A 15,661-nucleotide genomic window follows, 5' to 3' on the forward strand; every position below is an offset into this window, starting at 1 on the left:
TTGATCCCAGCTGCCTATCCATGTCATATGCCTCCTTCTTCCTTTTGACCATGGCCTCAATATCCTGAGTCATCCAGGGTTTCCTCCTTCTACCAGCCTTACCCTTCACTCTAAAAGGAATGTGCTCACACTGGACCCTAGTTAACATACTTTTGAAAGACTCCCACTCACCAGCTGTCCCTTTGCCTGCAAATAGGCACCCCCAATCAACTTTTGAAAGTTCCTGCCTAATACCCTCGAAATTGGCCTTGCCCCAATTTAGAATTTTACTTTTGGGCCAGAACTATCATTCTCCAATAGCTATCTTAAAACTAATGGAATTATGGTCACTGGTCTCAAAGTGATCCCTCAATAACACTTCCATCTCCTGCCCTTCCTTATTCCCCAAGAGGAGGTCAGGTTTTTCCCCCTCTCTGGTCGGGCCACCCACATACTGAATGAGGAATTCTTCCTGAATACACTCAACAAATTTCTCTCCATCCAAACCCCTAGTGCTATGGTTTTCCCAGTTAATGTTGGGAAAGTTAAAGTCCCCTACTATTACCGCCCTATTTTTCCGGCAGCTATCTTTAATCTCCTTACATATTTGCTTCTCGATTTCCCGCTGACTAATTGGGGACCGATAGTACATCATGATGGTGCATCCTCTGAGGATTCTAAGCATCATCACCAGCGGTGGTGGAGGAGGGGCTCAGGATGGAACTAGGGATAGTCTGCCTCCTCCTCGTCTGCTTAGCCTGCTTGCTGGTACCTGGAATGGAGGAGAGAAAGATTTAGCTGATGCTTCAGCAAACCTACTTAACAAAACAATGACTCACTCTGTTGGTGCATCTGATAACTGCAGATTGGGGCACCTTCACCATTTTCCTCTGACAGTCCTGTCTCACCATCACCGCAGGCAGGGTCCTAGTCTTCCCCAGCTAATTCTCTCAAATAGGGTTGGGATTCAAGTATACAGCAGTTCACTGTCAGTCCAGACCCACTCCCTCCTGCGGCGTGCGTTTTTGTCCTGCAGACAGACAGAAAGATTGATTATCATCCCAATGGGTGCATGAGCAGTTTAAGAGCATACATGCCTATGGCAGTGTTTGAGCACTCCCCGGCAGGTAATTAATAAGCAGCATATCCTGCAACTGATGGAACATTGAGAGCATGAAGCGGCTGCTACACATTCAGTGCTCATATCCCATCTGCTGCTGACTCCTGCAACCCAAACTCCTGTCTGACTTCACTGTGCACGCGCACACATACACTGTCTGATGCCCGTAATAGTGTCACTTTGCGGGCAGCACGGTGATGCAGTGGTTAGCACTGCTGCCTCACGGCGCCGATGTCCCAGGTTCGATCCTGGCTCTGGGTTACTGTCCGTGTGGAGTTTGCACATTCTCCCCGTTTTTGCATGGGTTTCGCCCCCACAACCAAAAAGATGTGCAGGCTAGGTGGATTGGCCTCGCTAAATTGCCCCTTAATTGGAAAAAATGAATTGGGTGCTCTACATTTATTTATTTTTAAAAAGACCATAGGGGCTGGTTTAGCACAGGGCTAAAGTGCTGGCTTTTAAAGCAGACCAAGGCAGGCCAGCAGCACCGTTCAATTCCTGTACCAGCCTCTCCTAACAGGCACGGGAATGTGGTGAGTAGGGGCTTTTCACAGTAACTTCATTTGAAGCCTACTTGTGACAGTAAGCGATTTTCATTTCATTTCACTTAACCTGGCGAAGACAGCAGATCATTCATCAATTTTCCACACTAGAGCCAGGATAGTTTTATGTCCGATGATGTAAGGGTCCTTCCTGCTGATTCTCTTATCTCCACTATCTTTATTTTGGCTGAAATCATTTCAATTCATGGATGCTTAATGGACATGTATCTTTATGTCAAGCAGCAGAGAGAATGAGGAATTCATGGAATTGCGACATAGCATATGGTGCTTTGGACAGCAAGACCCAGACTTTTCGGCACCCAAGAGATGTGGTGGGACGCGTTTCGATTGATTTGCTGGTGGCCAAGGAATTGGCCAAAAGGCCATATTCTGCTCTGCACCAGCCCTCCAAACGAGCACTCTACCTAGGCACACACTCCCATCCTATTGCCATAACCCCTTATCCCAACTTAACATTTGGCCACTAGGGGCCAATTTTAGCATGGCCAATCCAACACACCCGAGCATCCGAAGGAAATCCACGCAGACATGGAGAGAATGTGCAAACTCTACACCTAAGGCCGAAATTGAGCCTGGAGCTATGGGGCAGCAGTGCTAACCACCGTGCACCATGCCAGCCACTTCTTTCACTCTCTCTCTGGAAAGGCTCTGAGTTTCTGAATCTGCAGAGACCTGAATGACTCTGAGTGAAACCATTACTGGCTGCAACCAGGGACCTGGATCTGAATAGGCTGCCATCATAAGACAAGAGCACCTCTTGTCATCCCTGGGGGCAGGGTAACCTTTCCAGGAGGACCGGGAAGAGAACCTGCAGGGAGGTGTCACTGAACTGTGGGGCAACATGTTGACTTCTGCATCATCACTCTTTGCAGCAGGGTGTGAGTACCATAATAACACTGATACTGCTGGCTTGCAGTGTGTGAATGGCTGTCCAGGAGCCTTTTAAATATGCCTTCTGGACCTTCGACCCCTCCCCTGAGGTAAGGACAGGCGTAACAACTTCCTGCCCACCCCGCTGTGAGCTTTGTCATACTGCTTGCACATGTAGCTATAATGAGCTAACCAGTGCATGCCACCAGCAACCCTGACCTGTCCCGAGCAGAATTCACTCTCATTTCCTACCTCCCAATTTATACTCCTGAGCGGAGATAGCACTCCAAGAAACTCCTGAAGAGAACAATTTTGGAAAATAGTGCTGCAGATGTCTTTAGATCTATTTTTACATCTGCAGAATAGAATCGCACCATTGAAATCAAACACTATTATAGTGCTTTGTAGAAATTTGATACATTTTAGAAATAACCAATCGAACTATTGAAGATTGAAACGTATACATTTCAAAGGCTGTGTTCAGGTTCATAACCGCAGATTAAAGGTGTTGCCAACAACAATGTTTATTTCACTGTTAGAAAATTACTTCCTTTTAGAGATACAGAGACTGAGAGGTAAATATCATTACATCATTGTTCTTTGGCCTCTGGTGTACAATTTATTCAATTCAAGGGTGTGACCTTGATGTGCTAATACATACAGAGCCACCTTACCTCAATGAAGAGGAGACAAAAAAGATTGCAGAATGCTGCTGCATATGCCACAAAGTCTACATACATTACATTACAATGGGGGCATTTTCTACCCGCCGTTACTGAATGTGAAATATACAACATGTACCTGGGAAACACAATTGTGGTTTCACAATTGGCACAGGGAAAACTAATTGGCAGAGTGAGTCACAACGTACTTTAAAGTTCCAATTAAGAGCACTTTTAGGTCTTGTGCAAGAATGTAGCAGTCTTGAGAGTGATCCATGCAAAGGAAACATGCCTGGTTTTTCAGTAAAATATCTGATCCCATGGGAGAGAGAAAGATCTGCGTCTCATCATGACTATTGTTGGGTGCTGATGGAAAACTGCCAAAATAAGACAGTTAAAAGAAAAGGAGCAGGGCAGATCTATCAAATTACTGGTTTTCATTATGAGCTTGAAATGTCCAATGCCAAAGAACCTCCTCAAACGTACAGGGCTCAATTCAGCAGACTTAAAACTAAGGGCAGCACGGTAGCACAGTTGCTCCACAGCTCCAGGGTTCCACCTTCGATTCCCAGCTTGGGTCACTGTCTGTGCGGTGTCTGCACGTTCTCCCCGTGTCTGCGTGGGTTTCCTCCCGGTGCTCCGGTTTCCTCCCACAGTCAAACAATGTGCAGGTTAGGTGGATTGGCCATGCTAAATTGCCCTTAGTATCCAAAATGGTGTCCAAATACTGTGTTACGGAGATGGGGTGGAGGCATGAGCTTAAGTGGGGTGCTCTTTCCAAGGGCCGGTGCAGACTCGATGGGCTGAATAGCCTCCTTCTACAATGTAAATTCTATGATCTATATGGTTTGGCGGGGTGATTCTCTTCTACTGGAGCCCACCCCCCCCCCCCCCCCCCCCCCACCCCCACCCCCCCTCCCACCCATTTAGGCCACACTCGTTTTCTGCACCCTCTGCATTCCCCAAACTTCCCGAGGCCCCTGGGAACCTCCATTACCCTCAACCCTCCAATTGACAAGGCCCCATAGACCCAACCCCTGGCAGCGCCAACCTGGAACCAGGATGGCACTGCCAATGCAAAGGTTCCTAGGTGTCAGGGGGGAGTGCCAGGGTACCACCCTGCCCTGTCCCCAACCACCTGGGGTCTCCAATGGCCTGCAAGACTCTCCTCCCGAGGTGCCATTATGCATGTTCCATGTTTGTGTGGACCAGTATTCAACAGCACCTCGATGAAGTCTCACAGACACGATCATTGAGTCCTGGGCACCGGTGAATCCGACATCTGGACATTTAAATGAGCCATTAGGCGAATTTAAATATGCAGATCTGGATCTCACTCAGTGAGGGCAAGATCCAGATTGTGCCAAGCGGAGTGAGTTGGGTGACTCGTGATTGACTTGGTGCTTGGCCCGGAGTCTGATTTGCGGCCTTGCATAATTCACCATTGTAGCCGGGTCTGTGCTAAGCGCAATGGGGTCGCTGAATTGTGCCCATAATCTCTGATCTTGACTATCCTGGTGCAGAAGGATTTTCTTGTTTTTTGTAATATTTTGCATCGTACAGCAAGGGTATTGTGTGTAAGGCCTAAGTTTAAGGCACCTTAAGCACAACAGGGGTGTGTCACAGGTGACTTTATTTCCATTCATTACTTTGCGTTATCTGTTAGGTTTGACACATTTGTCATGCTGTATGTTAATTCACAGAAACATTTTCCTTAATTCAATGGGCTTGGTTGGCTGCATGTTCTGTATATTGGTCAGATATTGCATAGGCGTGTAAAATGAGGGCTTTGTGTGGTGCTGGTGTTCTGTGTTGGGTTCTTGAAGAAAATTTTATTGTTACTGAGGCATTGCCATTGTATGGCCTCCATGCTGAAGGTTTGCTGGATCAATGCGTCCCTCATGTCCCTGGCTCCTGAATGTTCATGTCATCCACCTTGAAGTCCTCACCTTCTGCGATCTCAGACTCATCCTCAGACCCAACACTAGAGTTATCCTCACTGTGGGCCCGCCTTGCTCTCCTCAGCCTTCACCACCCACCTCCACCAAACCCCCGCACTGCCGCTACAATATACACGTTCATAAAGTGATATTTTTTCCTGCTGATGAAAGCTAACAGCGCTACTGGTGGTGCCCTGATAGCCACAGCCATAGTATATAATTGCAGCCATTTCAGCAGCAGCTGCGGGAATCACAAATGTACCCGCTGATGCACTATCAATTACGATGAGACGAGAGTAGAGTGTAATCGAGGCTTTATTACGCAGAGATGTGTAGCCTCCTGCAGCTGCCGCCGAAATGGCTGCAGCTCGGAGAGCCCACACATTTATACTCTGCCTACTGGGCGGAGCCAGCAGGCAGGGATCTACCCCCGTACCTATAGTACAGGAGCCTTACAGTAATACACCTCATATGTGATATATATACAACAGTGGTGACCACCACACCCGCCAACCTAGAAATCACGCATGCACAAAGACGCCAGGAAACACTCCCGCCGTCTTCTCCGGAGATTTTAAGCACTTCCACATCAGGTGCACGACCGGCCCAGACATGTAAAATTCTGGCCACTGAATGTGGAGCGATGCATTTTGAAAGAATGTTGATGAGGAAAGAATGAGGATCTCTAAACTAAATGGTGCATTTCAAAGAGACTGCAGGAAAAGAAAGACATGGGGGTTCACATGTACAAATATGGCAGGATAAGTTGTTAATCGTGTTACAAAAAAGAACACAGGATCCTTAACCTTGTAATGTTAATTAGTTAATTCGTTAGCCTGAGTTAATTAGCTATTTAACTATCAAGGGATGGTCATTTCACCATCAATCTTTGGTACTGGTGCTGGACTATTTTACTGCTTCTGCCTATTTTAATCTAAGTTTCTATGCTTTCCTGTATTTTTCTCTTCAAATATTTATTTGATACTCTTGATGTATTTCTGCTTCTTTGGTTGTGTTGGCATCATAGGCTACCATCCATATTCCATCAATATATATATGATTAACACTAGTTATTCCAGACATGACCTGCCGATATGGTGGTCCTGATAATGAAAATCTTAGAAATGGAAATAATCTAGAAATGGGTCTTGAAGATTTCAAATAGTGAGGTTGTAATTATGTTCTTTGGCAGCTTGTTCCATTGTGGGATTGTCCTTGGGAAGAAAGATTGTACGTGATATTTTACAAGCTAGCACAAGGTTTTCTTTTCACGGGCTGGGAGTCCGTGATTGAGGTAGTCATAAATTGTGGAAAGGACAGCTTTAATGGGGCCACAAGGACTCTTCACACTCTGCATGGTCTTATTTATCTTTAAGGAAAGCGGAAAGCACTGAGCATTTCACATTGACCAGGTATATCTAGCCAATTCTCTTCTTTTTTCCTGATTTTGGCTCTTCACAGCTTCACTCCACAGGATTCTAACTGTAGTCTAGTGAACTAAAGATGAAATTTTTACTTAACTGACCCACATGGGATGGATTGGTCAGAAACTCATGGGAAACCTACACATTGTATAGTTTTAACACCACACTGTTTCACTGACATCATCAAATGGTTCCCCACCCAGGGCACAGCCTGATTGACAGGCTGGGCCTCCAATCAGGTGGGGAGCTGGTTGGTGAAGGCCACAAGACAAGGTGAGCCCATAGCGGACGTAGGGGTGACAATGTTCATGGTGGGGGTGACTGGGAGGGGATGGGGAGTGGGTAGTTGCCAACTGGTATTTCGATTCTGAGGCAGATCATGGGTCTGGGGGTGGGAGGTGGAAATTGGAGTTGGGAGGAGAGGATGGGATTATTGGTCAAACAGAAGCCTCGTTTTGAAAGAATAAATCGGGGGCCTGCTGGTGGAAGGGGTGTGTCTCGAGGTAATGGTCGAATCTGGGTCATGTGTTAGGAATAGAGGCCTCAGTGGGGGTGGATGGGTGATGGGGGAGGCCTAGTCATTGAGATTCCTCAGCCAGGTACCCAGATCAAGGAGCCAGGTGTAAAAACCACTCACTCCCTGAATCCATCAAGTTCTTGACTCGGTGAAGCTGACAGATTTCCCAATGCTCAGGGAAGTCTGTGACTGAGGTAGTCATAAATAGTGGAAAGGACAGCGTTATTGCGGCCATGAAGACTATTCACATTCAGTGTAATCTTATTCACCTTTAAGTGGGAAAGCCTCACAATTGACCAGACTTGAAGTTGACAACCTTATTGGCAATGCGGCTAGCAGCCCAATGTCTGTCCTCAGTTAATGTAAGAAATGGGATGTGTGGAAGAGGAGAGTCAGCCAATAGATTTTTCATACTTTGCCCCACTCCACCACCCAACTCAAACTCACCCATTATCACCACTCAGACAATAATCTGCCTTCCTGTTTTTGCTACCAAAGTGGATAACCTCCTTCACATTTCTCCACATTACTCTGCATCTTCCATGCTTTTGCCCACTTACTCAGCCTGTCCAAATCACACTGAAGTATCTCTACATCCTCCTCTCAGCTCACCCTCCCACCCAGCTTTGTGTCATCTGCAAATTTGGAGATACTACATTTATTTCCCTCATCTAAATCATTGATACATATTGTGAATAGTTAGGTCCTAGCACTGATCCCAGCTGTACCCTACAAGTCATTTCCTGCCATTCATAATAAGATCCATATATTCATACTCTTTACTTCCAGTCTGCCAACTATTTATTTAATCCATCTCAATACACTACCCCCAATCTCGTGCCCTTTAATTTTATTAGGGACCTTAAAATCAAGAGCAAGAAGGATCAAGAAAGTCTTCTCAAAGTGCGAATAAACTGCATCCACTGGCTCCCGCTCATCGACTCTACTAGTTCCATCCTCGAGTAATTCCAATAGATTTATCAAGCGTGATTTTCCTTCATAAATCCCTGCTGACTCGGTTCAATTCTGTCACTGTTTTCCAAATATTCTCTATGAAATCTTTTATAACAAACTCTAGCAATTTCTCCACTGCTGACGTAAAGTCGACTTATTCTCTCTCCCTTTTTAAATAGTGGGGGTACATTAGCTACTTTCCTATTTGTAGGAACAGTTCCAGAATCTTTAGAATCTTGGAAGGGGACCAGCAATGCATCCATCATTTCCAGGGCCACTTCCTTAAGTACTCTGGGATGTAGATTATCAGGTCCTAGGGAATTATTGGCCTTTAATCCCATCAATTTCCCCAACACCATTTTCCTATTATGCAGGTTTCCTTCAGTTCCTCCCTTTCACTAAACCCTAGTGTTCCCCAACATCTCTGGTATGTTATTTGTGTCATCTTTTGTGAAGAAAGAACCAAAGTATGTATTTGGTTAGTCAGCCATTTCTTTGTTCCCCATTATAAATGTGCCTGTTTCTGACTGTGAGGGTCCCACATTTCTCTTCACCAATCTTTTTCTCTTCACATACGTATTATGATACCCTGGACAAGGGCGCGGTCAATTCTAGCCCCACTTGTTCCGCAGTCACAACGCAAGTGTATTAACCAATAATTCTTATGAAAATTTACAAGAGCTTTGGCCCTTGGTTGTCAAATAATTGGTCACCAGGATTGTAAGGTTAAGCACCATTACTGTTTATTTATAATCAGAATAAATCTAGAATATGAATTAAAACTACTAGCTAACGATGAGCAAGTCCCTGACTCCCCTGTTAATTGCCCACCCTCTACCCACACAAAAGATAGACAAACACAGGGAAAGGATGGGAAATAACAAGGAAGGTCAAAAAATGAGTCTTTCCTTCAGATGATGGATCTAATTGTAGTTTTGTTCAATCCTGTCTTCAGTTCAAAGTCTCTGCTTTACAATTGGCAATGGTCTTCCATGTTGGTCAGAAAATTTAATATTTACAGGCAGGAGACTTTCCAGACTTTATTTCTGATCAAGCTAAGCCTTCACTCTAGGTTTGACCCCAGACCTCTGTCCTCCCAGAACTCAGCCTTCTGGTGAGAATTAGTAAATTCTGAACCTTTTCTGCATGGCCTGTAATCATTCTCCTGTAAACAGACTTACCGGAGGAATGCAGAGTGGGAAAAGAGAAATTATCTCTCTTAGCTGCCTAATGTGAAACTAAAACACAAGCTTTGACTCTGCAATATATAGCAGGGGGATCATCCAATCACCACCTGCTACCCGACTGAGCACCGCCCCCCCAGGCCAAGTCATTGACCTCCAGCTAAATCAATCACAATGAGTCATCACTCATGCCTTCCTGCTGCTGCAGTCCTCTATTCGAATTAAAGACACACACCACTTACAAGCTGTTTTGCCTTAAAGTCACAGGTCCATTAATTCTCCATGGATCAAAAACGTAAGAGCAAAAGGGGGAAAAGGACAACAAACAGGAAACAAACAGGAGGGACCTTTACACTATATACACCTTTAGTCAGTTTTTATGTTCCTCACAAGCTCACTCTCGTACTCAATTTCCCCCTTCTTAATCAACCCTTTTTCCTCCTTTGCTGAATTCTCAACTGCTCCCAATCCTCAGGTATATTCTTTCTTCTGACCAATTTATATGCTCCTTCCTTGGATCTCATACTATCTCTGATTTTCCTTGTAAGCAATGGTTTGGCTACCTTTCCTGTATTACTTGTGCGCCAGATAGGAATAAGCAATTGTTGGAGTTCACCCATGCACTCTTTGAATGTTTACCATGCCTATTCCCAGTCTTCCTTTAAGTAACATTTCCCAATCTATCATACCCAACTCACACCCCATACCATTGTAGTTTCCTTTATTACGATTCAGGACGCTAATCTCAGGATCAACTATGTTACTCTCCACCTTGATGAAGAACTTTTTCATATTATATTTGCTCATCCCAAGGGACTTTGCACAACAAAATTGGCAACTATCTCTTTCTCATTACACAAACCCAGTCGAGGATGGCCTGTTTCTAGTTGGTTCCTCAACATATTGTTCCAAAAATTCATCCCATATACACTCCAGGATCACCTCCTCTACGGTATTGTTACTAATTTGATTTTCCCAAGCTATATGCAGATTAAAGTGACCCGTAATTACAGATGTTCCTTTACCACATGATCCTCTAATTTCTTGTTTAATGCAATTCCCAACATCACCATTACAGTTTGGGTGTCTATACGCAACCTCCACTAACCATTTTGTCCTTTAGTGTTTCTCAGCTCTACCCATACAGATTTCTTTTTTTTTTAGAACAGTACAGCACAGAACAGGCCCTTCGGCCCTCGATGTTGTGCCAAGCAATGATCAATTTCACATCGTCAAAGCTAATATCTTTCCTCGCTATTGCTTTAATTTCCTCTTTAACCACCAATACAACTCCACCGTCTTTTCCTTTTTGACTGTCCTTCCTAAATACTGAATACACCTGGATGTTGAGTTTCCTGCAGCCATGACTCCATAATCCCGACTATATCATACCCATTGACATCTATTTGTGTGATTAATTAATCTATGTTATTGCAAATGCTCCACGTGTTGAAGCACAAAGCCTTAAGGCTTATCTTTTTAACATTCCTTGTCCCATTCCCACTACGGCCCTCATGTGGGATAGTTTTATATTTGGTTAAATGCCCTGTGTCAAGCCTCTGCAATTAACCAGTAAACCAAATCTGGCTCAGTAATATTACCCAACATGCTTTAGCCTGACGTGTTATTTTTCAACTTCTGCGAGAGAGTAGCATATGATCACAAGATGCCCATTTAATATGTTGTCCAGAGATTGATACATCATGATGAGAGAACTTAGGGAATCAATGTCAAGAACCACACCCTCCCTCCCTACCACCACCCCTACCTCTATATAGTGAGCCTGACATGGAAAAATTCTCACAAAATACAAACATAATTTGAGAAATTAGAAACACTTCATCAGTTTGGAGGAACACCTACTCCAAGCTAAAAGTGAAATTACACAGTCAGCCCATTATGTTGCAATGGCAGCTACCAAAATCACTTGCTGTATGCATGTTCCGAGCCTCTCATAATCACAATTGATGTTGTGCTTATAAAGCAGTAAACATTCTACAATGTTACCAAGATGGACACGTTGCCCTTCAAAAGCCTGATCTTATTTTGCCAGCAATTGGCACAATTGATGTCACTGTTTATACTATACACTACTTCCAGACTGCCCTACTTTAGCTATCCTTAATAATATGAAACTCTTCCCTCAAATTCTTCATTGATTCCAAAAAGCTCATTAAATTAAAAGGCTATAAAGTCTCAGTCACAAGTTAACAATGAAAGGATAGGGGAAACTCAGTAGTAAATAAATATTACCTGCAACTGTAAATAAACTTTAAATAAATCAGCAGAATTGAAGAGGTCGGGATTGTAACTCAAAATCTACAAACTTAACCCTATAGACGTTCTCAATATTTAAATTTTAGAGCTCACGTTACGTGGACTGTATCACCTTCATAAAGTAGTGGACAACAATTAGTCTGTCAGTGTTCTTTTATTGTTTGTGATATATAGAAATAGTACAGTTAATAAATAGAAAGCATTAATGAAAGTTCCAGACAAAGTTTAACATTCATGAAAAGAATCCAGACTTATACCAAGTCACAAAAACCATATTCAACCAAATATTTTGACATCGAGCCTTTTTGCTCGGAATAAATGATTCTAAACTAAGATTAACCACTAGTTCTATCATACAAAAATAATTATATTTGGTTTATTCTTTGTTAATATTAGAAAATGTAGATCTTAAACTGCAGAGTTGTCAAGTTGTGATTAGAACTTAAATTTACAGAATTTTAATCATCTCTTGAGAATGGCAGTAATTCAAAAACAGCAAGAGGCGTACACATTTGTCTCCTTTAAACAGCCATTGGTTCACAAATTCATAAGAGCTTTAAATTGTTAGATTTTTAAAAATATAAATCAGGAATGCAATATGCTTATTGTAGTTTGTAGAAACTGCAGCGGCTGAGAAAGAAAGAACCACATCACCACGTCTGGTTGAAATCAAGTTCAGCTTTTACGCAATGTATTTATACAACAAGGTGCAAGACATTTTACTTTGGACTACGCAGGTCACATTCAGTAGGTGACTCCATTTCATTTGTGGAGCTTAGAATGACTCAATATAAGCATTTTAAATAGACCCCATGAGATTAGGTGGAGGAATTGTGCTTTATTCGCAGTAAAAAACAGAAGTATATCTGAGAAAGTTCAATTTTATTTAATTAAGTTAGATGAAAAAAATGAAAATCGCTTATTGTCACGAGTAGGCGTCAATGAAGTTACTGTGAAAAGCCCCTAGTCGCCACATTCTGGCGCCTGTCCGGGGAGGCTGGTACGGGAATCGAACCGTGCTGCTGGCCTGCTTGGTCTGCTTTAAAAGCCAGCGATTTAGCCTGGTGAGCTAAACCAGCCCCCCTAAACCAGATCATCAACCGAACTGAAGGTCAAGGAAAACAAAAACTATTTGTCTGTGCAAAAAAAGTGGGATTGGGGAGAACACTGAAGTTTACTTAATTTTTCACAAACTCAAGAGGCCCAGCTCTTTAAAGGAGTAGATCAGGTGCTTCAATGACTGGTTACAGTATAAAAGCACATTAACTAAAAGAAACAGGCTGAAAGCTTCAGGACCAAAAATATATTTAACTCATGAAACAGCCTACACCGCCCTTCCATTTTGATCAATTAATATATTTCAAAAGGACACATTTCACCAATCAATCCTTCAATTGCCATAAAACTGAAGGAATGGTTGAACTTAGTGAATCTTTTAAAAAAAATGAAATGCATCTTTTTCTATGAACTGCATAACACAACACAAAAATAAAAAAAATTATATGGCCAAGTGCAACGGGAATCTCTAATGTCAACCTATATTATTAGGTACACAAAATCAGCTTTTGTACAATTTGAAATCACAATAGTAAAAGATTCCATGACCCTTTCCATCCCTCCCATTTGCTTAATACTTTCAGAATATAGAAATTTACAGGTTTAGGCAGTTTGTGGCTTTACAATATTGTATCGTACATTCCCAAATGGGTCTCCTTTCTCATTTAAAAATAAACCTAACTATTTTACCCCACCATTTCAGAAGGCAGTTATCCTCTGCAGTATAAACATTGTAGTGAAAATTTAACCAAGTCTCCTCACTCATGAAGCCAAATGGCAAATATTACACAAACATGTCACTTCTGTCTGTCTCAGAACTGTCAAAAGTACAATCGTCATGGCAATAGAGTCAGACTGGCATTTTTTCCGATTCACTTTCTAACCCAGGCAAGAAAAAGAAAAGAAAGTGTTCACTTTGCATCAAAGATTGATAAAGGACCTTAAAAAATACATTTATGCATAGAATTCCTCTTGACTTTGTGGTTTTTGATAGGCTACATTTGGCTGCTTGGATTCATCCAACGTATAACTTCCTTCGTCCTTTTTCTTCATTCGATACACCACCACCACCACCAGCAGAACAGCAAGCACTAGTCCCACAAATCCAGCAGCAACAGTAGCTAAAACAATGGAACAAGGCAAAATCAAACATCTCAAAGAGCATTAATAGTTACATTTAATGTGATTTCTATATTGGTTAAAAAAATGTCTAAGTTCTAATCGCCTCAGAACTTGTTAAATCACGAAAGAAACACAATGAGATTAAACTGCAAATGCAAATATATATCTATCGGATCCATCACCTCACAACAATCCTTAATGTTTCTTGTTCTCCTTTTTCACAGAATTTGTTTCATGAGGAAGAAAGCAGAAAGACAATAACCACACAAACAATTTAGCTTTGTGAACTGGGATTGAAAGTGTCTTCAAACAAGGCTATTTATTGGTAAGAATGCATATGGAGAGTCCGTTTGAAATAGCAAATAAAAATTTAAAAATCGTTGCCTTCCTTTCCAATACCTTCATCTCTTTCAGCATTTCAATTTTCTTTTAAGGATAAGAGGCATAGGTTTTGCTTCTTAGGAATCACACAAAGACTTTCTCACATCATTCCTTACTTGACCCACCAGCCTGCACTCCTCCCCATTTGAATGACCATTTCAAAAGGGCCATCTAAACCATCAGGTGTTTGGGACTGTAATATAAGAGTGCATGTGTTGAACCTTTCTGCCAGATATTCATATTGAACCTTCTGGAGTTTTTTTTTTCATTGCATATAAGTTACAAATAAGTCTAGCAGTTCTCACAAATTGCCCAAATTGAAAATGTTGAAATTTTGAAGCGTGATATCAGCTGGCACATTTTCCTTGTTCATTTATCTGTTCATTTGTCAATTGCAGCGAAATAGAATTTGTTTCAATTGTCCTGTGTCGCACAACACATCAGACAATTTGCCAATTATAAAGCCAAATTGTACAATCGCAGAACAGCAAATTTCAATTGAACGGGGACGGAAATCAATATATGCATGACATGAAATCAGTTTTCTAATTCAGTTAAAATAAACTATATTTAACAGTACATTTTTTCTACAAGGCCTTCAAGTGACCTGCCAATTCAGATCTTGCAAAGGCAAAAACTAACACTAAATTCCAATGAAAAAATTCCAGATTATGATCTTCACGACATCTTTTATTTTCCACCTGCTACTTTAATTGCACTTGTTTAAATCAAGCTACCTTTATATATATTGATGTCAGTTGTTCAAATCTAAAACAATGTGCAGAGTTTAATCTCACCAAAATAGGTCCTGGCAGGGGTGGCATCACCCTTTGTGGCGGAAGGGGCCGGTTGAAGGCAATTTCAAGTAGCCAGCCAATTAACAAGGTGGCAGTGTGGGGCCTGGTCATTCAAATGCTTGGGTGAGAAGGAAACTGCGGTAGCGATCCCTGTTCCAGATGATGTGAGGGCAGGTGCTGGCAGCATTTTAAAACAGCAGCCAGACCTCCTGCAGAGTGAATAAGACTCCAGTATTGCAAAGGGAGCCATTGAGAGATCTGACCTTGTGGCACCTTGTTTCCTTATATTCTGCCCCTGAGACTGCTTTGCCTCTGTGCTGTTCCAAATGAATAACCAACCATTAGCAGAACACAAACATGAGGCGACCCTTTTTGATGCAAAAGGATTGCCTCATGTTTCAACAATGCCTCCCTCAGGTTTTCTTCTGATGGCAAGAGGCACTGTTTTCTCGAGGTGGGAAGAGACCATTCTGTCAGACCGAGGAAGCCTGGATGGAAGTCAGCAACATTGGGCTTCACCATCATACATGTCTGCAAGTGGGTCAATGGCCTCCACGCTCAGGGTGAGTGTAACTAAACGCTCAGAACATCCCATTGCTTTCATGTGGACAAGATGCAATGTGTCTGAAAATGTGGGAAGGATCAGCAAGGCGGGCAAAGGTGTGGCAGTACCAGTTGCGTCAGGAGGAATAGCTCATCGTGGGTGACAGGTATCTTCCCACCTTCCAAGTCTGTGAGAGTGAACATATTGATGCACAGGCCCCCATCATATGTCAGTGGGACACCAGATGATTAGGGGATCAGCAGATTAGTGT

The 15,661-nt window shown here is 42.6% G+C and overlaps 1 protein-coding gene across 2 annotated transcripts in view; it reads right to left on the reverse strand.

The window, feature by feature from the left end:
- Positions 1 to 11,625: 11,625 nt before the first annotated feature.
- Positions 11,626 to 15,661, reverse strand: part of LOC119967507 (syndecan-1-like) — a 61,288-nt gene continuing 57,252 nt past the window's right edge. For both annotated transcript variants that reach the window (XM_038800163.1, XM_038800162.1), the window contains one exon: positions 11,626 to 13,667. In XM_038800163.1, coding sequence (XP_038656091.1) covers positions 13,501 to 13,667 — 167 coding nt within the window. In that variant the 3' untranslated portion in view covers positions 11,626 to 13,500. The remainder of the gene's footprint in view (positions 13,668 to 15,661) is intronic.

The sequence above is a fragment of the Scyliorhinus canicula genome, chromosome 6 (assembly GCF_902713615.1).
Source record: "Scyliorhinus canicula chromosome 6, sScyCan1.1, whole genome shotgun sequence".
Taxonomy (NCBI): Eukaryota; Metazoa; Chordata; class Chondrichthyes; order Carcharhiniformes; family Scyliorhinidae; genus Scyliorhinus; species Scyliorhinus canicula.